Genomic DNA, 26,087 nt, shown 5'->3' on the forward strand with positions numbered 1-26,087 from the left:
AGCTACCCAGTTAGGCTAAGACACAGGAACTGCTACAGCCACAACAGGGACCAGGCTCCAAATCCTGACCCATACTTCACCAGGCTCTCATCCTGTTGGTTTGCTTCAGGGATTGATACCTGCCACAACAGTATCCTACCCAAAATGCAGAAAAACAAAGAGGGGACAAAGAAAGGGAGAGGAGAACGGTCCCAGACTCAGAGACTGTCTCACTCCCCTATACCGGAGAGTTCCCCTTTACGTTGGTTTCTCCGACTGGGCCCTCCCTGGGGTTCTTCCCAGCCCCTTCTTTTCCCTCTTCCTATGTACCTGGGGTGACGTCACCCCAAGTATCCGATCAGGAGTCGCCAAGCTTCTAGTTTTTCTCTTAATCAATTCATTTGAAAAAAGAACGCTGCCCAGTTAGCCAAATAGGCTAAGGGTGTGCTTTCCCCCTGTTTATGTGACAAGAAGCCAGGTTTTCTTGTTTACAGTAAATGGACAGGAGCAGACAAAAGGTTGAAACAAAGGAGCTTTCCTGCCTACGTGCCACACATTTCTTTTCAGATTAAGAAACAGACAAGACACAGCAGAGCAAACGTATTAAATCTTGTCATATTCAAACTAAAGTGATATTTTACAGTAGCATGAACACTTTGCAGCAGAAAATGCTTTTACATTTTGAGTGTGTTACACTCAGCTAAAAGGTTCTTCCTGCTTATTGCTCATAGATTCCTTTTGTTTGTAACCTAAGATTGGTCTGGAAGCACCATCTCTGATTAGAGGTGAAAGAAGAATGTGGAAGGGTAGAGGTAATTCTTAGAAATGCTCCATTAGAGATTCTTTGCATGATGAGCCACATAACATATATTACAGGCTGCATGTTATACGTGTCTTACCACATCAGAGCAGATCTAAAATTAACAGGAAATGTTCCCATCAAAAGCTGTTCTTTCCTACTTGAGCGGTAGGGTTTTCAGTTTAAGTTGCCATTCAGCATAGGAAGATGGAAAATAAACTGAATGCCATTCCAGCAGACTTGTCTGGCAAATCAGTTTTAGTACATTTGTCTTATGATCTGGCCAGGAAGAAGGCTATATTCTGTAAGAAACTTTTCTTTGTAGAAAAAAGTTGTGCCTTCACTGCAAACCAATAATAGAATCAGTACTTCTATAATAGCTTCTTCCTTAGCTACAAGCTGGGTAAGATGGATTGGAAAAGCACTGAAACCAAACCTGGTCATTCCATAACAGGAGAAAGTTTCTGCCTCTTAAGTTGTTCCTTTATAAGTTAAGGGCTTTTTGCTCTCAGAATTAATGTGATACATCTATTAACCAACAAAACTGTACATTTGTGCAACTTCACTCCTATTAGTAAGCTGTTAGATGTCATTTGATTCCTTTTTTGTTGAATTTTTTTTAGAAACTCAGAGCCCGTATTTCTGAATATTTGCATGACTTCTTGTGGTGGGCTTGTCTATAGCCCCTGCCTTCAGTCTAAAAAATCTAGACGTTCCCCACTTTAAAACTAAATAGGAAGTTCTTTCTTAGCACAATACTTTGGAAAGGAAATGTCGGTGTTAATTTTTAAAGAAGAGAGGCACTTTGAGTAATTATGTCATCCTATATCAAAGACATTAAATAAGCTTTAACTATTCTTTGCAATATTATTTTATTTCCTGACATTATACATCCTTACTCACTGATTTCTAGTTTTTTATCTTGTTTTATTGTCTTAATTTAAAGTTGTCCACTAGTCCTCACCCAAGAGAGGGACAGTTGGGTGATCTTGATTTCTCAGAAGTGCCTCTGTGGGAGGGAGTACTATTTTTTGGGGGGGAGTGGGGGGGGGGGAAGGGGGAGAAAATCACCAGTGTAGTAGGGAAATATTTTGCCAGTTCAGCCTTGTTTTCTGTCCAGCTTGGTCAGAATTGCTTTAGAAGTGAGGAGAGCAACCATTCTTCTTCAACATAGTCTTGCTCATGTGTTTATGTGTTGACCAGACAAATGGTTACCAACTATCTTACCACCTCCTTACAGCATCACAGCAGTTACTAGACTGCACATTGTGGGAATTCAGATTTCTGCATCTCTAGTAGAGAAGAAACTCCAGTTCTCCTCCAGAGCCATTAAAACTGGAGGAGAACCACTGTTGGGTATAGGGTTTGTGACTGACTGGGCATGTCTACATGAGATGCTATGTCACCATAGCAATGAGCTATAGCGACTTAGCTCATTGCTACAGCAACATAGTGTCAGTGGACATGAATCATTGTTACTGTGCAGTAGGGCTGGGAACAACCCATGTAGTTCCAGGAGCGTGCAGTACCAGTGGTTACTATGCACTCATTTAGTACTGTACAGTAACAACTGTGCCGTCACACACATATGGAGATGTGCCCACTGTTGGGAAATTCTGGTTACATCCAATAGGTAGTTTAAACTGTTTCTTCTCCCTCTGCTAGACTATTTTTCTGTCTCCTCCTTGATCTGCCTCTTTCTTAGGCCTCGTACAGACATTCAGTTTCTCCTGGGAGCAAAACCATGAATACAGATAGTCAGGCTTTTTCTCTCAGAGTAAAAATGATTGCTTCAGGAGAAGAATAACCTGGGAACAACCTGGGTTAAATTACTCCCAGGAGAGTTTCTCCTGGGAAAGCAAATATGAGTCAATGCTGTGGCTTCTCTCTGAAAAAAACATAGTCCTCCAGCATCCCCTGCCCTTCCTCTTTCCCAAGAGACAGTGTGTCATTTACTGGACTCTGCTGCTGCAGCAAAGGGCAGAACATGTCCTCTTCACAGTCCCCACATTGTGCTGCCAGGAAGCATAGGCTGACCATGGGCTGCCGTCTGTCAGCAGAGCGTGCAGAGCACACGATGTGTGCACAGGTGCCTCTCTGCCCCTGCTGGCTGTCTACTACCAGCACTGCAAGCTCTCCACACTTCAGGGCCTCAGGATTCAAGTGTCTGTACACACAGCCCTGGATAAATTTTCCTACCAGGAGAATACATCTGAGAGAATTCTCCCAGATGATTTGAGTGTGTGTATGTAGCAGTCCTTCCTTGTATCTGCTTTACTTGTAGGTATTTGAGCTGGGATACTTTAAAGTGGTTAGTCATACTTATTAGGCTGTATTGAGGTTGCTAATCAGCTCCCAGTTCTTCCTGCTTCATCTAGGAAGAATTGACCTGTTCCCTAGACACCAGTTAGCATCACGGATAGGCTGCAAGGGAAAGTGGTGGTTTTCTTCTTACCCATTACCATGAGGAATGACAGTGGAATGATAACATTCGTCAGAAGAAAAATGCTGTTTCCTCCTCCATATCAAGATCAGTCATGGTGGTCAAGGTCACTGAACTAGGATGAGCTAGGAACTGTTCTGCAGCAGTTAAATTTTGAGGAGAGCCCCCTGTGGTTGACCTACAGTCCATCCTTGTGGTAACTTGAGAACATTAGAAGGAGTTCAAAGAATTGCATTAACATTAAGATGAATGAATTCTGTTCACTGAAGAATTGTTTGTTTGTAAAAGACCAAAGTAAGAAAACAATGCAAAAATTGTTTGCCTGACTTTTTCTCCTCTAGGAATCTGAGCTTTTGAGTGAGAAAATAGGGGAATGTATTTTATCTTTCTTCTGATCACCCCAGCTGTTATTTTTACCCAGTAGGAAACATTCCTTTTTGTGCTGGATTTAAAGGTAAAAGCAGTGCAAAATAAAATTCCTCTTAAGTTAACTGGGTATATTTTAGGTCAATATAGTTGAAAAAAAGAAAAACAGACAGAAGGAAAGAGCAGTAAAACCTTTCTATTCATCAGTGACCTCATACTTAGACAGGGTGGACCTATGGAGTAAAAAATAATACTTTTGATTTCCAGCAGTATTTTTAAACCTATAAAGACAACATAGAAAAAAGAAAATATTTTCATAGCACCCAGCATGGCCAAGGTACTTTACAGAACATGGGTCCTGTCCCAAATGTTTTATAAGCTATTTATAGATATGATGTAATTTTAGAGCAAATGAACAGAGGGGGTGAAAGAGAAGAAAGGGAGGAAGAGGTTTATAACAACAGATTATGTCGTAAATTTGTTTTGTCGTTGGTATATCTGGATAGTGCTCCTGCTTTATTCTCTGTTAATTTGTTTTTCTTTTCTTCTCCCTCATTTCTATCAGATTTTGTAATTCTTTAACTTGGGCTACTCAGTGTGTTATGTTCCACAGTGTAAGTGAATCTTAGAATCAGAAAATAAGGAGGAACAGGACCTTGTCAAGGTACTCTTGTCAATCCACCTACCCCAGGACAAGACTCCCTATACCTAAAACACTCTACTTTGGTCTTAACATGTTCATTGATTGAGATTCCAGCGCTTCCCCCACAATCTGCTCCAGTGATTGACTATTTAGTTAGAAAGAAATTTCTAATGTTTAGCCTAAATCTCCTGTAGTGAAGTTTAGCATGTAGAACAATGTATAACTTCCCTCTTTTATGTATTTGAAGAACGTGATGTTTCCTGTCTTCTTTTCTCTAGACTAAATAAAACAAGTCTTTCAGTCTTTTCCATACATCAAGTTTTCTAAACCTCTGATCGTTTTTGTTTCTCTCTTCTATTCTCTTTCAAACTGATCTACATATTTTTTAAAATGCCCCAAACTGGGCACACAGTATCAACAGAGGCCTTTGTGTTGAATAGAGTAAATGGATCTCAGTGTTTTGCAGTATAGTATGACATGGTTGACTTGTTTTCAGGTTGTGATATATTAACTATACCACCACAATTCTTGTTACACAGCTGCTGCCCAGCCTGTCATTCCCCAGTTTTAATTTTTGCAGTTGGTTATTCCTACATGAGTGTATCATTGGCATTTGTCCTCATTGAATTTCATTCTGTTTATTTCAGGCCACTTCTCTAAATTGTTAAGATTATTTTGAATACTGACTTGTCTTCTTAAGGGCTTCCAGTTTCTCCCAGCTAGGTATCATCTGCAGATTTAATAAATACACTCATCCAAGTTATGAATAAAAATATTAATTAGTACTGGACACAAGGGAGATGTCTCAGAAACCCCACTTGTGACATCCTTCCAGTTTGAGATGAGGCATTGATAATTATTCTTTTAGTGTAGTTTCTGACCAGTTATACACCAACACCACAGTGCTTTCCTTTAGATAAGGGGATGGCAGTTGTTTTGGCTGGAAGGCCACTTAATGAGTTTTGATGTCCTCTCAAGGGTCACATGAGTTTTTGGTGTCCTTTTGATAGCCACATCTCTCTTCCCCCTCCACCCTCTCCCAGAACTGTAGCATGCCCTAATCCCCATCCCTCCCATCTGCAGCATAGACATGTGTAAGTGTTGACTGTGGTGGTCCGCAACTCCATGTCACTGCTGCTGCCCCTGCTGCTGCTGGGCACTGGGTCCAGCCAGGCTGCAGCCCCATGTCCTACCATTGGTGCAGAAATCTGTGAGGGGAGGCATGTGCCCAGGCCCCCCTCATGTGTTGCCTGTGATCCAGAGCCTAGATCACCACCCACCCTGCACAGCAGAAGCAGCCCCAGGTAGGTGCCTTCATCAGTAGGGGTGTGCAGAGTGGGTCCTATTCGATTCAGATTCGGCCCAAATCAGGGACAGTGATTTGTTTCATTGATTCAGATCACTGTCCCATATTCAGATCAGCTGAATCTGAAGATTCGGACATAAACACAGCTTTAAAAGTTTTTTCTACATACCTCAAGGTACCAGGCATAGCTCATAAAAGTTGCGATGCTGAGGCGCGTGGAGCGTCCCACAGGAGTGCAGGGGGACCCTCCATGTGCTCTGCGACGAACCTGGAAGTGAACCAGAAGTGCTTCTGGTCCACTTCCAGGTCTGCTGCCGGTCATATTGCGGTGGCCCCAGCACTTCTGTGGGACCCTGCATGCACCCCAGCATTACAGCAGTCACAAGCTGCCTGGTACCTTGAGGTATGTAGAAAAAACTTTTAAAGCTGTGTCTGTGTCCAAATCTCCAAATCTTTCCGAATCTCTTCAGATCGATTCAGAGGGTTCAGATTCAATTTGGAGAGATGAAAGGGTCGTCTGATTTGATTCAGATTCAGAGATTTGACTGCTGAATCGGGCTGAATCTTCGCCGAATTGAATCAGGGACTGAAGCTTTGCACAGCCCTAATCATCACCTGTGAACACACCCAGCAGGTTCCGGGTGGGGATCAGGGTGTCTACCCAGGTGCATAGCTGACGCTACTGCATCAGTAGTGGGTGGAAGCAGTCATGTTTTCATAGTAGCTAGGGTCAGGAGGGACCTCAACAGGTCATCTAGCCTGACCCCCTGCCACAGGCAGGAATGAATGCTGGGCTCACAAAACCCCAGACAGGTGATCATCCAACCTCCTCTTGAATTTGCCCAAGGTAGGGGCGAGGACCACTTCCCTGGGAAGCTGGTTCCAGATATTGGCCACCCTAACTGTAAAATATTGCTTCCTGATCTCTAACCTAAACCTGTTCTCCATCAGCTTATTACCATTGTTCCTCATCACCCCTGGTAGTGCTGGGGAGAAAAGGGCTCTACCTATTTGCTATTGATCTCCCCTCATGAGTTTGTAGGCAGCCACTAGGTCCCCCCTCAGCCCCATCTTGCTGAGGCTGAACAGGTTCAGGTCCCTCAGTCTCTCTTCATAGGGCCTGTCCTGCTGCCCTCTCACCAAGTGGGTGGCCAGTCCTGCTGGTTCAGATGAAGGTGTTTCAAAACGCAGCATTTTATGTTAACTTGAGTCTGGCTGCTTCCCAGCCTCTCAGCTGTTTTCAGAATGGGAGGGGGAAAGGGAGAGGAGGAAGTTCAGTCTGGCATTTTTTTCAGCCCCCCTGGAGGGTGGGGTGGGTGTATTGGAGCTCCCCCCGGGGTGGGGGAGCTCCAGTTCACCTACCCCACCCTCTAGCACTGGCTGGGAGACCCCTAGAACAAGTTCCCTCTGCTCCCTTTCCCACCCTCCCACTCTGAAAACAGTGGCAGGCTGGGATGGAGGAGGAGCTCTTGCTAGGAGAAACCAGCCTCAGGTTAGCAGCCAGCAGCTGGATTCCTCTCGCCCCTGGACCCAACAGCGAACTTCTTTTTGTTGCGGGGGATCGCTGTAACTCCGAATGCTTCCTGCAAAGCATTGTCAGTTACAGCAGGGAGCTGCACTTCTGTCTGTGTCCTGTGTATTGGAGGGGAAGAAGTTGCTGACATAGTGTGAGCCTCCCTAGCAATGAAGTGGGGATATATATTAATGCCCAAATAAGCAACAGTACTTAAGTCTGTGTCAAGGGCTTGGTTTTGTCTTCAGTCTGTACTGGCCTGGCTGAGAAAAGCAACCTGGCAGGAAAACTTGAGGAAGTCCTAATAGGAAGGTCAGAGGCAGGGTCTGCATTTTAACCTGGTGAATCTAGCTAGGGACTACATCCTTGGATTTAAGATGCAGGCTAAGAACAGTTTACTGTTCTAATATTGTCCATTGTTTATTCTTTTATCTCTGACTGTATCTCAACATATGGTCACTGATTATCTTATGCTTGTTCTTGTTTTTTAAAATAAATCCTTTCATTTCTTTTTATAACCCATGTGATGTCAGTGGTGCTTTTGATTCCAAAGTATTTTGACCATTCAGACTTGCTCAGAAAGAGGGATCTATCTTTTATCAGTGTATGGCTGCACAAAGGTGTGATCCTTTTAGCTGGCAAAATCCCCTTTGCTAAAGGCTGGCAAAGCCTGAGCGAGACCGGTAGGCCTGAGGCACTATAAGCCAGGAGTTAGCATTTGGCACACCTCAGCTGGTTCTCAGGGATCAAGCAGCAGGCAGCAAAGAGGGGTTTGGGGCTGAAGGACACCCCAACTTCTGGAAGTACTCCTGGAGTATGTCTTAAGGACACACCCAGGCTGCATCTGGGGCTGGGGCCCCTCACATTGGCCTTTTATCAAAGTTAGCATTTTATTGAAGAGTGAAGCAAAAAGACATTATGCTCTTCAGCCTTCTTAGCACCCTCTGCTACTAGCTTTTCTTTTCTATTGGGTAGTGGACCAATTCTCTTGGGCTTTCTTTTAATCTCCAAAAGGTTTTCATGTTACTTCTGATATCCTCTTGTCAGCTGCATTTTGTGCCTTGGCCTTTATGATTTTGCCCCCATATGATCTTGCTTAGTAATTGGCCTCATTTCCCCTATTTATACAAAGTCTGTTTGCTGTTTCAGAGCATTAAATAGCTCATAATTAGCCAAGCCGGCCTCTTACTGCACTTTTTGTCTTTCCTTCACATTAGAATGGTTTGTATTGTTCCCTTAATATTATTTATTTAAGAAACTGCCAACTCTTCTGAACTTTCCTTCTCAGATATGTTTCCCCTTGTATACCAGTTCTCTATGTTGATTGAAGCCTGCCTTTTTTTAAGTCCATTTTCTTTATTTTGCTATTCTCCCTTCCCTTCCTAAGAAGCATGGGCTGATTCATTTTGTAGCCCCTGTCACCAGTGTCCACCTTCATATTCTCAACCCATTGCTTCTTTGTTCAGACTCAAATTTAAAAGAGCCTCTCTTGGTTTCCCTTTTTCATCTCCTGTATAAAAAAGTTATCTCTCACCACAGCTCCCGGGTCTAATTCATGATGCTTCACAGAAAGCATCATGAGTTAGACTGACCCTCCTAAGCCAACGGATGTTAGGTGTTGGGTCGGGAGGGTAGAGGATCAAACTCCAATTTGAAGCTGATCCAGGAAGACAGGCTGTGTCTTTGTAGTCTCTTCCCCTGGCTCTGCTCCCCATTTCCCAGCTCCCGTTCTGTCTCAGAATTGTTTTCAGAATGGGAGGGTGGGTGGGCAACTACCAAATGAGCTACCTCTGCTCCCTTCCTCCCCACCCCCCATTCTGAAAACAATGCTGGGAGCAGTGCTAGGAGGTCAGCTGAGCCCCACTTCCGGTGTGCACAGACACAAGTTAATGAAGGTGTTCCGCTTTGGAGTACATTCATCTGAAGCCTTATGTAGTGAGGATCAGATTTTCACAGAATTGGGTCCTTTTAAAGTGCCCTGCAACTGTGCACTTATTTGGTCACAGCTGTAGAGTACTTTCAGGGGCCAGATTGGGTAAAAATTGTCATATCTATCTGCCCCTTCAGTCATTAAAACAGTTACCTGTGTGACGGGCTAGCTGGCAGTGACCTAGCCCAGGGGCTTTGAAAGGACAAAAGATAATTGGAGGACTTGGGATTCCCTTTCTGTACCAATCAGGCCCCAGAGACTCACTCCCCCCCCAATGTCCCAATTGGCTTCTTGGGTCACCTGGAGGGGGATAAAAGGGGCAGCATGGGCTGACTCGGGGGAGAGACCAGCGAGGGACAACAAGGAAGGAGCTTCACAGAGCTGGCAAGAGCTGAGCCAGCAGGGCAGGAGCAGTGCCCCAGAAGAGTCTGAAAGAGCAGGACCTGCAGGCAGAAGGATATGTGGAGTGTGGATGGGTATGGGGTTTTTGGGGGGGGAAGGTGGCTGAGGTGTGTGAGGGGATGTCGGTATGGGGGTCTGCATGTATGGCAGTGCGAGGGAGGATGTGGGTGCATGTGCATGGTAGGATGTGCACACACATGCACACTCTCTCTCTCGCTCTCTCTCTCTGTCTGTCTCCCTCATTGCGCGCGTGCACACGCACACACACACACACACACACACACACACAGAGTCTCTCCCTTCCTCATTGCATATCTATACACTCATATTGTCTCTCCCTCCCCTCATTACACACGCACGTGCGTGGGTGCACACACAGAGTCCCTCCCTCATTTAAGGTTACTGTACATGTCTACTTTTTTGGCTGCCTGTGCTATGTCTGGGTGGGTTTTTAAAATAAGAGCAAATGTCTGGGTTTTTTGCTCTTCAGGCTAGCTGCTTGGGGCAGGGAGCAGTGGGCAAGGTGACTGGCTGTCAGGGGCCATGTGCTTCCCATGTGGGCCCCAGCAAGCCAGGTACAGAGACTGTGTGTGTGTGTGTGTGTGTGTGTGTGTGTGGGCAAGTGCGTGCACAATGCAGGAGCTGCTGGGGGGCAGAGGTCTGCAGGTTGAGAGTGAGATGCACCAAACAGGACTGGGGAGCAGGGGGTGCAGATCCAGAGCGTCGGGTACCAGCAGTGCTGGGGGACCAGGGGGCTGCAGGTCCAGAGTGCGGGGCACCAGCAGAGCTATGTGGGCAGAGGGCTGTGGGTCAGGAATGAGGGACCCTAGCAGTGCTGGGGGGGTGGGGCTGACATGGCTGGGGGGGCAGGGGTTTAGGAGTAAGAGGCAGAGGCAGGGCATGGGCATATCACTGCCTGCCCACAATCATATGTCCCTCACCCTCTCCTCCCTCGCTTCCCCGTCCCCCCCCAGGTGTCCTCTTTTCTGATGCTGGAAATATGGTAACCCAACCCTTATTGCATGTGTGCACACACCCATACACTCTCTCTCTCTCCCTCCCTCATTGCTTTCTTTGTCTCTCCCCTTCCCTCATTGCAGGGGCAGACGCATGTGTACACACATGTACATACCCCCCCCTCCTGCTTCTAGTCCTGGAGTACTGGTGTGGGCTTCATGCTCCCACAGTCCAGTGATGCAGCCAGGAGTCATGTGGTGCTGGAGCAGCCGGCAGGCATGCAGGGAAGCAGTGAAAGCTGTGGCAGAAAGAGGCTTCTGGTTGGGGAAGTGGATGTGGGAGGGGGCTGAGCTGGCCTTGCTTCTGAGTCCTGTCAGCTTCGCCTGGGTCCTACTCCCCTGTCTCCTGGCATCTTTGACAGGCAGCCAGGAACAGATAAATATAAATTTTCTAAATTTCTTAGGGGCCCTGCGGGCTGGATAGAATGGTGTGGTGGGCCAGATGCAGCGTGTGGGCCATATTTTGCCTTGGCTTATCTGCTTCATTTTGTGACATCTATTTCTAGCCTTAGTCTAATACTGAAGTAGAAAGTGAAACAGCCCTAGTATTCTTATTTACTTATCCAAATCAACAGCATTACATGAAAATGCAAGATACTTATATGATCATCTGCACCAAAATAGCAAAATGATATAGACAGCTGTTGTGCTGAAAAACACCATCCATGCAGCTATTTAGGACAGGTGTTTACTTATGTGAAAGTCAATGTTGAACTAAAAAGTCAGATACTGGATCAGTGAAAGGGGCACTTAGGAAGTGCATTTTGTCATTCTGTAACATAAATATCTTCATTGTGACCTGGCATATAAAAAAATCAAGCTAAAAAGCAAAGAGCAGTATCTGATCTAAAGATGCTGATCACTTTGACCCAAGTGTTGCCATATTTACACATATTCAGTACGTCTACATGTGTGCCTGGGAGCACAGTAGTTTGAGCTGGGGTGGAGCAACCCTGGGCTGGCAGAGGGTCTGGGGAGTCAGCCCCGGGCTCTGCGTAGCAGTATCAGGCAGTGGAGGTGCTGGCTGTGGCACAAGGGTGCTAAAGTGCAGGGCTAGGTGGCAGGCAGCCCCAGCACTTTGGCACCCTTGTATCTCAGCCAATGCCTGTCACCATCTGCACATGTGTTTTGGCAGAGTTAAGTACTGACCCCAACGGTCTTATCTTACAGTGCAGTTAGTTAATTTGCTGTGTCCTAATACTGGTGTAGGTATAGATGGTGATGGTTTACTGTGGAGCTGATTAGTCAACTCCACAGTAAAGTGCACATGTAGATGCACCCACTGGGCATGTCTGCATGAGATATTTACTGCACAGTTGACTGATTAACTGTGCAGTAGACATCTTGGTGTCTACATGTGTGCTCTGATCTGGGTGCACAAAATTAATAAACTCCACAGTGGTAGTACTTGTTAATACAAGTACTTGTTAAAACAAGTACTACCCTGCTCTGGATTTTTTTCATGTGCAGCAGTGCATGTGTAGATGGTGACCCAGGTGACTGGAGAACAGGATGCTTCAGTGCAGGGGTTGCCTGCTGGCTAGCCCCTTGTGCCCCAGCCAGCCCTTCCGCAGCATGTTGAGCCCAGTCTGAGCAGCCCTGGGCTGGTAGTTTGACCCCCTGGGTCTTTCTGCCAGCCAGGGCTGCTGCAACCTGGCTCATTGTGCTGTAGTCTGGGCACATGTGGAAACCATGTGCCCAAGAGCAATAAACTACAGAGCTTTGCAGTTTATTGCTGCGCATTAATGGCATATGTAGACGCACCCACTGAATAGGGTTTTATTCCTTTGGTAGTCCCACTGACTTAGAAGTAACTGTATACAGAGTAAGGTACTACTTACCATGTATAAGGATAGCCACAAATCTGGCTTTGTGGCACTTAAACGCATATAATAAAACATTTCTATCATCAGGAGAGCTAGAGCTGACATGGTGTCACAAGCAATGATAGTTCAAAGCCAACTACTGTATTGCTGAGATAGAAATGTCTATTTCCAGAGTAGGTAGCTTATTCAGATGTCATTTAGAATAAGAAATAGTTCATTGTAAAGACAAACCCAGATGGGAGATGTTTGCAGAGGAGACATTTTTCATTATGGTTTAGGGGCTGCCTTTAGAGGTTGGCACCTCTCCTTTAGATACCCAGCTGAAAGTAGAGAAGGATGTTGCATCATAAAATGTAGGCCAAAATTCAGACAGGCAGCGAACAGGTGGCGCATTGTTTGTGAAGTTATATTATGGAAACTGGTTGTCCTGTCTTAGACTTGCATAACCAGCAGTTTTTTAATTTAGGGGTTATTTATTATTGCCTTTTAGAGGCCCCTCTCCCTCCCCTTTCTGGACATGCCAACTCAGGATTTATAAAGAAATGTTTAAAGATAGCTGTTAGTTTTCCTTGGCTAGCTGCATCCTCTGCATTGCCTGCTCATTGCAGTATGTGAGGAGTATTCTGAGAAGGAACTGATTCAGCACTTGCATCAAGTAGCAGCAAATATATTCCATAATGGGCTGTATTGGACTGGATGAGTTGCAAGTGAAGACTGAGCCCTTGGATGGACTGCAGTCACATAACCAGGGCATAGGAAAGGCTGCAGGGTTATACCAGCTTGTATACAAGTTGGCAGCTCTGCAAGCTTTGGAGGGTGTGGAATAGAGGATAAACTTACAAAAGCAGAAGCATAACTTATTTTAGATGCCAGTACTGGCTTCTTGCATTGGCCAGAGAAGCTGTTCCATCAAGGTGAGCCATAAAAATCATGCTGGTAGACAGATGATCTGGAGGGCAGGAGATGATATTATCCTGAAATTGGTAGGGGGAAGTGTTCTGATATAGCTAGGTCATCAACTATGTATGTAAACTTCCACAATGTACCAGAGGACATTAGCAGCATATGCTAATGAAGAGTGCCATCTAATACTTCAATATGACTGGAAGGACATAATGTTAGGCAGGCTGCGGGACCACTGCTGGCTGGCAGAGAGAGGGAAATGCTTAGTAGTGTATCTCAAGGTATTATCAGGAGGACAGGGAGAAATAATCCAACGGGCACTGATATCCAAGCTTTTGAGATATTATTGAGCTTGATTAATCTGCTAAATCCACAAAATTGTACCCTGCCCTACTTGTTGCTTCACAGTATTGTGCTCTGTAGGACTTTACATTGGGGGTTTTGTGTTTATTTTTGTTTTTTACTAAAACAAACTGCCCATAGTTGAATAAAACTGATAGTTTAAAATTTTGTAAACTGAAACCTCTGGGTCCCCTGACCTAGTCACCCCTAATGGCTGCTAAACATTCCTGTGCACCTAATTAACCTCAGTCAACATCTTGCAAACTTTGCTTTGGGATGCGTAGATCATTCCCGCAGGCCTGCGACTCAGTGTTCCAGGTGAGGTCCGTTTTGTGTCACCACACTAGCGCTGCAGTTCTGAGCTTGTATTTTGTTCAGTTTCCCTTCAAAATTTCAGGATCCATCTTCTTCTTGCGTAAGTGGCAGATGATACTTCTTGTCTCTTCCCTACATTTTGGTCTAAATATAAGTTCAATAACATGTTAAAATGACCTTCTTAAAGTGGTCATTATTGCTCGTGTTGAACTGCTGAGAAATTAGAATGGAATTTCTCTTTTCAGTCCCTGTCTCAATTCTTAAATGAGCATAGCTTTCCATAAATCTAATCTTCTGTATTTTCTCACATACAGCACTCCCTGGAAAATAATACACACCTTGTTTTTGAAAGACAGGATGAGAAGAAAAAGATTTTTCTGGAGTCATGGCTGCATAGAGCAGGGGTAGAGCCATGTCTTTAGCTGGCTCACTACTTTGCCTGTTTAGGTTAACAGGAACAGCTAACAGACTGGCAAGATTCCCATAAGAAAAGTTAGTTTGACTTTTCTTGACAAGATCATCCAGACTATTAAAAAAGAGTGTTGATGGTTAACACCTGTGGAGTGAAGAACAATGGGCCATTAAGTCAAATGATTTCCTTGGCTGCTTGAATAGTAATGATGTTTCATTGTGGAGCAGGAATCAAAGCAGTGTGCTTCTATGGAGGGGAGAAAATCAGCTTCCTTGCTTAATCCATGCATCCCAGTTTTGTTAGGGAGGGCTGATTTGTGGGGAATTACATGTTTTGTATCTGAGAAAACATGGTATATAAAATGGTTTCATAACAGATGGCATCCAATCTGTTACAGAGCGTTTGCTGATTTTCTTCAGTTACTAGCTTTCAGACTCTGGCAGCTTAAACTCAAGTTGTTGTCCAAAGCCTAATTTTAGGGTTGCTGACTGTCATGAGAGGACATTAAAGTTAGAATGTTATACTTTCCAGGCATAAATGCATACACTTATTGATAGCTCCTGTGTATAGTAGGGTTTTCAAAATGTTCCAAACTACTGTCCTATTGTCACCTAAAAATCTGGTTCTAAATATCTCCAAGCTTCCTTTGGAGAATTTGAATGTACACAGTTGTGCTTCTGAAATAGGGTTTAACTGCCTCCTTGCTATCTGTCCCTTTCCATCCCTCTGTTTTCCATTTTATTTTTCCATAAGTGAATCACGGTGAATTTATCTGTTTACCACTTTAAATACTAGCTACACTTGCTTTACTGTCTGTCTTAAGTCTCCTAAACCTGAAAGCATGAACTGCTTCTGGTTTACACTCATGTCGCATCATAATAGACATGTCTCCCATGCTTGTTTGATGCTTAAAGAACTGTTCTGTTTCTACCTGAAATAAAAAGCAAGATATTTCAATAGGTGATTGCTAAGTTTAGATTGAGAATGCTGCTGACTCCAACACTTGCCCAATAGGTATTAAGGAACAGAAAAAATAAAGAGTCCCCAAATAACTGGATATGTAAATTGATTAGTTACTTCTGCTAATTCAGCTGGACTTAGATAATGGTGCTTCTGGCAACTGGCGACATAGTAATTGGGGATCTCTAGGGGAGAGTTTTTTAATTGAATACAAAATCTACTTGAAATGAAGGGCTGTAACATTACTGTGAACAGATTCCCTCCATTGCTGGTATTTCTTCCCTGTGTTTTGCACTCTTTATAATTGGCAATGATGATGAAAGGATTTTCCCCTTAATCTGTAATGCTTTGTCTCAAAACATATGCATGTTTCTGCCTTGTGGTCATTCTATATCAACTGTGGGAATGGTGCCATCAGCTAATTATCCTTAATGAGACTCTCAGAGTCCACAATTGTGTATGTAGATCTGAATATATACTTATATAAACTAGGACACTATGCCAAGTTTAACATTCTTGTTCTTGTAAGTAATTAATATCAGTAAAGCCATTTGGATTTTTTTTTCATTTGTCTTTTGTGGGAGAAACTGACTTAGTCCATGAGAAGTGTTGGCAAACCTTGCAAAGACAGATTTTTTTCCCAGTGTTCCTGTGGCCTGAATCACTGGTGTTTAGCTGTAGTGTTGTCACTGATTTGTTTGTCTAACAGCAGTTTCTTTGGAATTGGTCCACTCTTGAATAGAGAAAACCCTGAACTATTGCTGAGGGAAATACTTCTACCCATCTTGAACTAGAGCAGAAAGATGTCAATAAGCCTGAAGTGTGCTCATTCAGTGAGCAATAACTGAATAAGTTTTTGGCAATTAGCTGAATTTTAGTGAGGTTTCTGGAAGGAGTGGAAATTGCAAGCTGCAGCAGATTTGAAGAATTTCATGGAGCTCAGGAAATGTATTGTTGTCTAGAGTAAATATTATACAGAGGAGTGAAAATATTGTGCTTTGAAAGTAAACTTTTGCTACCATTTGTACTGTGAAATTACTACTTCCTGTTGGAGCTGTCTTTAAGGTTTAAATTTAGAGTGGTATCACTATGACAACCTTATTTTCCCCGCTTCTGAATAGGTATGAAATATTAACACTGTAGTAGGTTTATGTAAAGAAATGGCATTTCTTTCTCAGATCCTTCTGATGATGATGAAGTGGAAAAAGCAACCACTACAACTAGAGCAATGAAACAAGACATGGCCTCCAAACCTGCTGCATCAAAGAAAAGAAAACAGGTTGGTAAGATTTGCAACAGTTTTGAACTTTGAGGCTATAAAAATAAGGAAATTCAGCTTTTCTCTCTAAATAAGGAGCATTATTCTTCACTTCAGATCCTGATCTTTGCTTAATACTGTTGTGTTGTTGATTGCTGCTGTACTCCTTGGAAATTATCAAGTTTGAATGTTAAGAGATTCCAGTTAATTATTTTACTCTAGTTTTATATAGCTTCAGTAGGGGCCACAACCTCTTTCCTCAGGCCTGTGTTTAAGATGAACCTGCAGTGGTACAGCTGAGCCTGCCCATCCACTGACATATGTGTAGTAAGTTTGTAATAGCATTCTAGTTTGTAATGTCAAGTGTCACTGCCACACTTGGCCCAAATTGGCACCTTTCATGTGAGTCTCTAACAGTAGACCAAAGACTGAGTGGTCCACAAGAACGGAAGGAGTCAGAATTGAGGCACTTGGAGTAATATGAAGAAAGTTTACATTACTTTTACCCCTCCCGTGCCTATCTTGATTTTGACAGTACAGCAACTTTTACAGCTATTAGCGTAAATTAAATATTTTAAACAAGGAGAAAGATGTTGCAGTGAACAAGCTACTCTCCTTGTATGACTGCCTCCTGCAGGGAGGAGTCAGGATTGCTTATTTTTTTGCCTTAGGACAGTGGAAGCCAACCTTTTTTGGCAGGTGTGCCACAAAGTAACCCTTTGTCCTCCCCAGGGGCCACTCTTGTCCCCTTCCCCTGCCTGGTCTACTGCCTCTTGCCCCATCTACTACTGTGCTGCCTGCCTTTTCCCCTATCTGCCATGTGCCACACACAGAGGCTTTGGTCAGTCTGACCTTAGGACATACAATAATAATGGAGATTGCTTAAAGAGCAGAAGTCTGAGTGTTTGGAACAGGGGCGTTTGAATTTTATTCCATGGGCAGCCATGAAGCTCCATGTGCCAGCAGTGCACAGAATGATAAGGACTGTCATTTTAAGGTTTTTCTCATGTGTACTAAATTGCATACTTGATTCCCTTGTCTCTTTAGATTGATAGTCCAGAAGGTATTTTGTTGTGGCCTTCTTGTCTGGAAGCCAGTCAGGAGACAATTAAATAGAATTAGGGACAACTCTATTTTCAATCCACAGACTGTTTGGATAGTTTATTTAATTCTCAGATTGTCTGCAGGCCTAGAATGAAATGAATAATGCGTCTCCATTCTAAAGTGGCAGTGATATGTTTATTTTGTCACTAAATCTCAACTTCAGAGCCGATGGCCTAACTGGCTTGCAAGGTTTCTCACACACACGCACATGCACATGCACCCATGAATGTTTTCACTTTACGTTTGGATTTCTAGTAACTTGGCAACGTGAAGAAAAGCTGCATCAGGACCATAACACAGGAAATATTTTATGTTCTGTCTATGATTAACAAACAAGGAATTCATGACATTTAGTTCATAAATCAAGGGTCTCAGCACAAATTTCCTGTTTTTCTGCATTTTTAAAATAGTATAAAAATGTACAGAGCACATGGGGCCAGGTCAGAAAGTAGTGGGTTGTTTGTACTGTGTGTTTCAGAAGGAAAAAATACAAATGGCTTTTATTTTTAAAGCAGTGTGCAAAAAGCAACTGAACATGCATGAGAAGGTGACTAATATATTCAGAAAGGTTAGAAATTGAGTCTGGATAAGATGCCTAAGATTCCAGTCATCAGAAGATATGTTAACTTACAACTATTCATCACAGTTAATTTCTCTTCCACAGTTTCTTTTTAATTTCAGTATATGAATTAAAAATTATCCATATTTTATCGATGAGGGTGTAGAAGTGGGCTGTCAACAAACAGGTGACTGACTGAGCTGGGAATAGAATCAGATTTCCAGAATCTGGGCCAAAGAGCTTTCTCTGCTGGGCTATGTTGCCTCTTTAACAGGTCTTCAGTGAGGGATCAGAGTTCTTGCCTACCAGGTTTTTGGTCCCACCAAAATGGTGCGAGTCATTTCTCATGTTAGGATGTTTACTATTGATACCACAAAGGTTAGCATTAACAGTCTAGACAAGCTACTAAAAAATAGTAGAGAATTAAAATATTAGCATTTCAAACAGCTGCTTGGAACGTTGTGCATTAGATTAGAGGAAGGCTCCTAAGGCAGACCAGGTTGGAAGCAGAGCACAGAGGAAACTATCCACCTGGGAAACTGCTTCCTTTTTAAATGGTGGAAAGGGATGGAAAATGCAAGAACCCAGGATCACTTCGTACAGAAAAGACACTTACCAGCACAGAGTTTGATCCTTCTCTCCTACAGATTGGAATTGGAAGTAACACAGATAAGGTCAGTGGTGTCACGTGTGTAAAACCAGCTTCAATTGAATGGCATCCAGAATGAGTGAACAGGGGGAACAGACTCTTTTATAGGTATGGTGATAGCAAGTGGATGAAACTCATGAGGTGGCCAGTGGAATCATCCTTATTCTATGGGAAAAAAAAGGAGAGGGTCCGTCTATGGGAAGAAAAAGGAGAGGGTCTGCCTATGACTGGCTCTGTGATGATATTCTTTGACTATGTCAAACTGATGGCTTAGTTTCTGCCTAAAAAGTTGTGCCAAATGGTGACTTTGTGATGAATACCTATGTTTCTGCCTAAAAAGTTGTGCCAAATGGTGACTTTGTGATGAATACCTATGGCAAGTTTTTCCTGAGTGTCTGTGGACAGCCGGAAACACGCAAGAGGATGGAACAGGAATAGTTGGACAGAAAGAAACTTCCAGCCTGAACATCAAGGAAAACTTAATGACAACTTTTGGTTCTGAATAACACTGGAAATGTGGGATGGGGAAGAAAGAGGCACTATTGCAAGATCAGAGTAACACTCTCGGCTCCAGTGAACCCCATTAACTGCAGTGATATACTTCCTTTATATCAAGGATACTGGGAGCAGGATTTTTCTCCTTGGGAATGATCTCCATTTACATGGTATGAGAATGTGGCCCATCCTCGAGATGAAGGGAGGGTCCTTAAACTCCCAAGTGCATTGCCATGTTCATGCCACCAAAACAGTGGAAATAAAAGGAGTCTTTGTGTACATGTAAGGACCAAAAATGTGAAGTGAAACAATTGTTCCAGTGGAACTATGTTCCATCAGAAAATACTCATTTGACAAAATTGAAATGTTTTGGTGATTTTTTTTTTCTATGGGAATGCGTGTAAATGCCGTGGTGTAATAGTTGGAGTGCTCCATTTAGACTTGTTATATTATTTACAATAAAACATAAAAGTCAAAACAATAACACTGAAGCAATGTTATCTTCACCTTGTCAAAATAGTGCATGCAATGAAGTTATTCCAAGCTCAGTGATCCCAGGAATTTTGTTTAATGGTAAATTTTGCCATTTCTATTTTTTGTTCTAATTTTAAAATGTCTGGATTTCCAGCTGAATGGAAATTACAGCTTCTGACCAGCCCCTAGGACAGGGGCGGGCAGTTATTTTGAGCGGAGGGCCACATACTGAGTTTTGGCAAGCCATCGAGTGATGCATGACAAGCAGCCAGGGGCAGATAAATATTAAATTTCTAAATTTTTGAGGGGCCCTGCGGGCTGGATAGAATGGGCTGGCGGGCCGCATCTGGCCGCATTTTGCCCACCCCTGCACTAGGAGAAAGTATCCTTAAGGATTCAAGGAACTGTGTGAATGTCAGGACCCAGCCTTATCTCACCGTAATCCACTCTGAAAGAGAAGAGAGTCAAATAAATCCATTGCTGTTCTGCAGCTTCTCATGTAACATTCTTTTCATCCTTAAAATGCAGCAAACTCTCAGCAGCAGTAACCAGAGTTTGATAAAGTCCCCTGTGCAGACTCAGTGTAAAAAGAGAGGAAATAATTAAGAGGACGGCACAATCTTCAGATACTTGTCAAGGGGCTAGGGTGCATCCTCTATTAGATGAGCCCAGTAGAGAGAGAATGGCTAGAAGATGGACTTCCAGAAAATAATTGATTAAGTAACTTACCCTCATCTTCCCCCATCTGCTGCTAACCACTGCCTGCTGCTGCCCTTGGTCCTTCCTGCTTTGTCTGTCACTCTGCTTCTGGCTTTCTTTCCACAGCCATCGCTTCGCCCTCCCACCCGGCCCTCCTGTTTGTATTCATGGCTTGTGCCTTACGTCCATGTCACTGCACCTACCTGTACCCTGATCTATGTGTCAGCATCTCTCTCTGGTATTCTTCTCATGCCAGATGCGCTTGTTCAGATTCCTGGTCTTTTAACTCATTTTTCACGCTGCCCCTTCCAGTAACTGTCCCTGTTGTGACTCCACTCAGGTTTGTTTGAACCATGAATCTAAGAGTACAGTACATGCACCGGTACAAGTTGCGGGCTGACTGGCTGGGCAGCAGCTCTGCAGAAAAGGACCTGGGGTTACAGTGGACAATAAGCTGAATATGAGCCAAGAAGGCTAATGGCATAGTGGGCTGCACTGATACGTGTGTTGCTAGCAGGTCAATGGAAGTGATTATTCCCCTCTATTCAGCACTAGTGAGGCCACATCTGGAGTACTGTGTTCAGTTTTGGGCTCCCCACTACAGGATGTGGACAAATTACAGCCCAGCAGAGGGCAACGAAAACAGTTCAGGAGCTGGAGCACATGACTTCTGAGGAGAGGCTGAGGAAACTGGGCTTGCTTAGCCTGGAGAAAAGAAAACTGAGGTGAGATTTAACAGCAGCCTTTAACTATCTGAAGGTTGGTTCCAAAGAGGATGGAGCTGGACTTGCAGCCAGGGAAGTTTAGGTTAGACATTAGGAAGAATTTTCTCACTAGCGGGGTAGTGAAAAACTGGAACGGGTCACCCAGAGAGGTGGTGGAATCTCCATCCTTGGAATTTTTTAAGACTTGGATAAACAAAGCTTTGGCTGGGTTGATCTAGTTGGGGTTGGTCCTGCTTTGAGCAGGGGGTTGGGCTAGATGACCTCCTGAGGTCCCTTCCAACCCTAATTTTTGATGATTCTATAATACATATGATTCTATGCATCACATCCTAGATCCCACAGGAAGCATGCGGAAAGGTTCAAGGAGCCCAATGCTTTATTAACACTACTTCAGTCTCCCTCTGTTCTGTGGAGCTCCTAGTTATTGGGAATCTAGGGGCTGCCATTGCAACGTGGCTCCAAGTCTGTCTGTGCTGTTCCTTTTCCTTCCAGTCTCTTCCCAAGTGCCAGTGCAGCATTATTCCTGAGCAGACATTTATTAAGGACTTTGTCCAGTCCCATATCAAGCGTTCCAGATTATGAGGCTTCCCCCATTTTAGTGGAGAGAAGACTTGCAAATATGTTTTGGGCTCAAGCTGTTTCTCCTGCTTCAGCCCATTTCCTTCCAGTTAAGCTGCAGAGGCATTATCTCTAGCTGTGATGCTCACACCCCTCAGATACTTGCAGGCCATCATTAGGAACCTCCTAATGCAAATTTATCTCTGTGCATAGGCATTATAGTCATACACAACATTTTATGCCTTCTTAAGGCCAACGTCCCTTATAAGGTAATAGAAGAAGAAGAACAACTATATTTCAGACAAGAAAAATGAGTACCTCAGTAGCCAAGACTTGAAACAGTTTTTATGTAGCCATGAGGGGATCACTAGCTCATATATCAGTGTATGCAGCCTCTATGGTTGGTCTTCTGCTTTTAGAGGTATGAGAAGAGTTAATAACAGAGGGACAGTGGTGGGAAAGCCTTCCAAAACACTGTTTTTTTGTATTTTTCTTTTTTTTTTTTTAACCTTTGCGTTGTGGTATAAGCAGGAAGAGATACACCAGGTAGTAGGGCAGCTCAGATCTGAAACATCTTCCAAAATATTGTATTGCGACTGTTGAAGGGAACCATAAATCCAGAGCAGTCATTACTTCTAGTTATTCTCTCCCTGCTGCACAGTGTTTTTCATGATCTAGATGTTCCTAGACCCAGTTATTATCAGGGTGTATTTGGGAAAGTTTAGAATGGTGATCACGCATAATAACAGTGATTAAGTGTGTTTAATTTGAGGAGTTCTGTTAACCTAGTCCTTCTGATTTTTGTTTTTAGTTTATCTAAACCTGCTGTTGGTCAGGTATGAATGTGCAACTACAATTTGCATGGTTCACCTTTATTTTCTTTTATTCCTTTCTCAGCTACAGGAGTATACACCTGAAGTAGTTCCAAAAGTTCCTCTAGGTTTACACTATTGTGAGAGAGCAGAATTTGACTCCCAACTGTATCTTAATATGTTTTTCTCTACTAGTCAGTCATGGTCTGATGTATTTTAGGATAGCAATATCTCTGTTGAATCTCACTTTACATGTGCTTTGCAGCCTGCCGAATGCTTTCTGACTCAGCCTGAAAAACAAGGAGAAAGCACTGAGAAGACAAAAAGGAGAAGGAAGGTACGTCTCACTCTTTGCTAAAGGTTCAGCACAAAGACAATTCAGGAGCAAGGGGAAAAGTGGGCCACTTTATTTTTACTTTTCTAAAACATGTTATTTTTAGAAGGACAACTCAAATGTACTGTGACTAAAAGACTCCAGTGAGTTTTAGAAAGGAGATAATCCCTCTCTTCATTGACTTCAGCAAATACATGGACCAAACCTTGTCCTTTCATCCTGAACAAATAAAGTGAATGAGCTTAATGGAGGGATTGTAAGCATAGGAGGAGCCAGCCACTTCAATTACTCCATGTCGTGGGTAAAGAAAAGCAATTAGTTGTGTTAGTCTGAAATCAAGCAGAAGGCAAAGCACAGTGGCATCTTAGAGACTGCTTCAGAGAGACATGAGCTTTTGCAGGTGATGGCCTACTTTTAAGCTAGAAAAGCTCATGCTTTTGTAAAGTACATAGTTAGTTTCCAAGGTATCTCACTGCCCCACCTTCCTACCATGGATGGGAGAGCTATCTCTGGTGCCCCTTTTCTACATAGCACCAGTGAGTGAGCTCTAAGTATTGACCTTTGGCCATGCTTCGGGGGCTACCTAAATCGGAACATACCAATTTTTGTGGGTTGATTGTGGTGTAAAGTTCTAATGTTGCAGTCATTTTACAGTGGCCACGCCCCTTGGTGCTGATTGGTGGAGAGGCCTGGGGGCGGGGAAGAGGGACAAGTGGGCAGCTGCATCTTGATTGCTGTCTGCCCTTCATGCATCTCTATCCTTTGGCATTGATTGGTGGAGAGACTGGAGTATGGGGAGGGACAAGGGGTGGCCACCATCTTGATTGCTGGCTACTCTTCATGCGGCCTGGCTCCTCTGCACTCATTGGAAGAAAGGCCCCAGCGGAGGGACGAGAGATGAGAGGGTGCCCTCTATCTTGTCTGCTGCTCTTTGTGCTGTCCCCCCAGCTGGCACCTTAGCCTCCCAACAGTGAGGACATATGCTAGGGAGCCAACATTTTATTTGTATTAAATTCTTAAGTTTTGTTGTTGTTATTTGTTTCATAGACAATCCTAGATTTTACAGTTTCCACAAAACCGCAAATTAAGGAGGTCCCTAGCTATGATCCTTTCTTGCACCCATGGACATCCTCCACCATCCCTCACCCTGCCGGTTGGTAGGGGTTTCGTTTAATGTCAGAACTCATCCATCCTCTGGGGAATTTCAGGGTTTAGCTTTAAACGCAAGGTTGGCAGAAAGAATCATGTGTCTTGTGCCTTTTACCACAGCCAGAGCAAAAGCATCCCATGATGGACAGGGTGAATGAGGCCTTAAAATGAGTCTTCAGTTTGCACACAAATAGTTGGGGTTTAGTCAAAGCTTTTGCTTCAGTGGGAACATGTCACTGACACACAACCTGGTGCACAACCTGTCAGGAAATTGTTGTGCAGTACTTGTCAGCCTAATCTGTAGGTCTCAAACAAGCTGTTCGCTCTTTAAAAAAAAATCCTTTGCTTTTTAACCATCTGGAAAGAATTGGAAGAAAAATAATAAAATTTCTTATGTGAAGAACATTTCCCCACATCTTGCTTTGAAGGAATAAAGCATGTTCAGGTGTCCTTGCTTGTGCTGTTATGGAATTTCTTGTTAATATCAGCATTCCCCTTAAGAGAAATATATTTTTCCTAAAGGAATTGAGTGACTCAGTAAATGATGTAATGATCCTATGAAATGGCAAATTATCTTGAGGCCCTGAGTAAATGAGTTTGGTTGATTTTGGGTTATTATCTGTGAAGCAGTATGTAAAAAGTAACTAGAGAGTGCCTTTGCCTGCAAGTGCCGCACAGCAGAAACATTTTACCCACAGAGGATGTAACTTTAATTACTGCTTTTGACTGAGTGCGTTTGAAATCACAGGCTTGGATACTGCCAGGGCCAAGTCCAAAGACAGCTGACAGCTAATGGAAAGTCTCCCAGTGACTTCCAAAGGCTTTGGATCAGGCCTTGCATGTATGTGGACCAGGCAAAAATACTGATATCCATGATGATGAGGTCTGTCATAGGCTGCAATCCTATTTACACAATGGATGGAGGAGTCAGCTGGGACTGCTCAAATGAGAGCTTCTTAACATCAGGAGGAAGGGTTCACAGTCATACCAGTTTTGCTCCATGCTGCTCTCTGCTTTATTTTTAGAAGTGGTGATATCTACTTAAATAAAGAGGGATCCAGGCTTTTTTATTCATTCAGTACTGTAGAACAGGGCTTCTGGCTTTGGTGCAGCTGACTTGCACTGGCAGTGCATGTCCCTCCCCACTCATGTGGCAGTGGGAGAGGGGTCCATGGGCTGCATGTTAAGTTCTTGTGGGCCATAGGCTGACCCCTCATGGGCCACCAGTTGGACAGCCCTGATTTAGAAAGTCAAATTGTGACTTAAGATCACGGCAAAATGTCGCACCGTTTTCAATGGGACGAGGATTAAGCACTAATATGTGGGCTTCCCCTTTAAAAAGTTACTTTCCTGATTACTTGTTCCAGATGGGCTTCTGGATAATTTACAGAAAAGCTTGTTGCTCTTCTTTATGTTGCAAAATAATCTTCAAAAAAGTTATATTTTAAAAACATAGGTTTGCATTTGAAATTTCAATCTTTCCCAAATACAGCCATGTAGAATACAGCATCTTGCAGACACTCCTATACACACATGGACTCTCTTTCTCTGATCTCCTTCTCCTACCAGCCCTACTAGACACTGGGTGCGTCTACACATTCATTAATACACCTCTGCTACTACGCATTAAGTTTGGTACCTCTCACATAAAGTACTACATGAAAGTACATTAGCCTGTGCTAATACTCAGTAGCAAAAGCAAACTTTTTTTTAATGATGTAGTAGAGTAATTCTGCTGTGTATTAGCATGGTTTTTGTTGTGACACACTAATGTGAAGTAGAATTAGTCTACCATTCATTAAGTGTCTCGTGTAGAAGTGCCCACTGAAAACCTCCATTCATGTGTCTGCCTCCCTAGAACGTCCAGGTCCTACAAAGATCTTGACCAAATCCCCCAACAAACAAATCACCTGGTATTCTCGATATTTTCAAAGTAGTATTGTCACATCCCATCATTCAGAATCACATACCAACTCCCCCAAACATATGTACTCATGGTATTTGAAGTAAATAAAATAAATCGGTGTTGAGTTCTTTTTCTTTGAATTTTGGTTTTTGACCCAGGGTGGTGCACTTCAGTCATGTTTTCCAGGTTGTTCCCTAAAGACAAAAGGGC

At 43.4% G+C, this 26,087-nt stretch overlaps 1 protein-coding gene across 5 annotated transcripts in view; it reads left to right on the forward strand.

Moving 5' to 3' along the window:
- The window catches only part of CMSS1 (cms1 ribosomal small subunit homolog), a 383,380-nt gene that overhangs the window by 337,270 nt on the left and 20,023 nt on the right, over positions 1-26,087 (forward strand). For all 5 annotated transcript variants that reach the window (XM_090055845.1, XM_090055855.1, XM_090055875.1 and 2 more), the window contains 2 exons: positions 16,334-16,434; positions 22,754-22,825. In XM_090055845.1, the coding sequence (XP_089911971.1) occupies positions 16,334-16,434; positions 22,754-22,825 (173 nt within the window). The remainder of the gene's footprint in view (positions 1-16,333; positions 16,435-22,753; positions 22,826-26,087) is intronic.

This window comes from Crocodylus siamensis, chromosome 1 (assembly GCF_052110815.1).
Source record: "Crocodylus siamensis isolate JL-2025a chromosome 1, ASM5211081v1, whole genome shotgun sequence".
NCBI lineage: Eukaryota > Metazoa > Chordata > Crocodylia > Crocodylidae > Crocodylus > Crocodylus siamensis.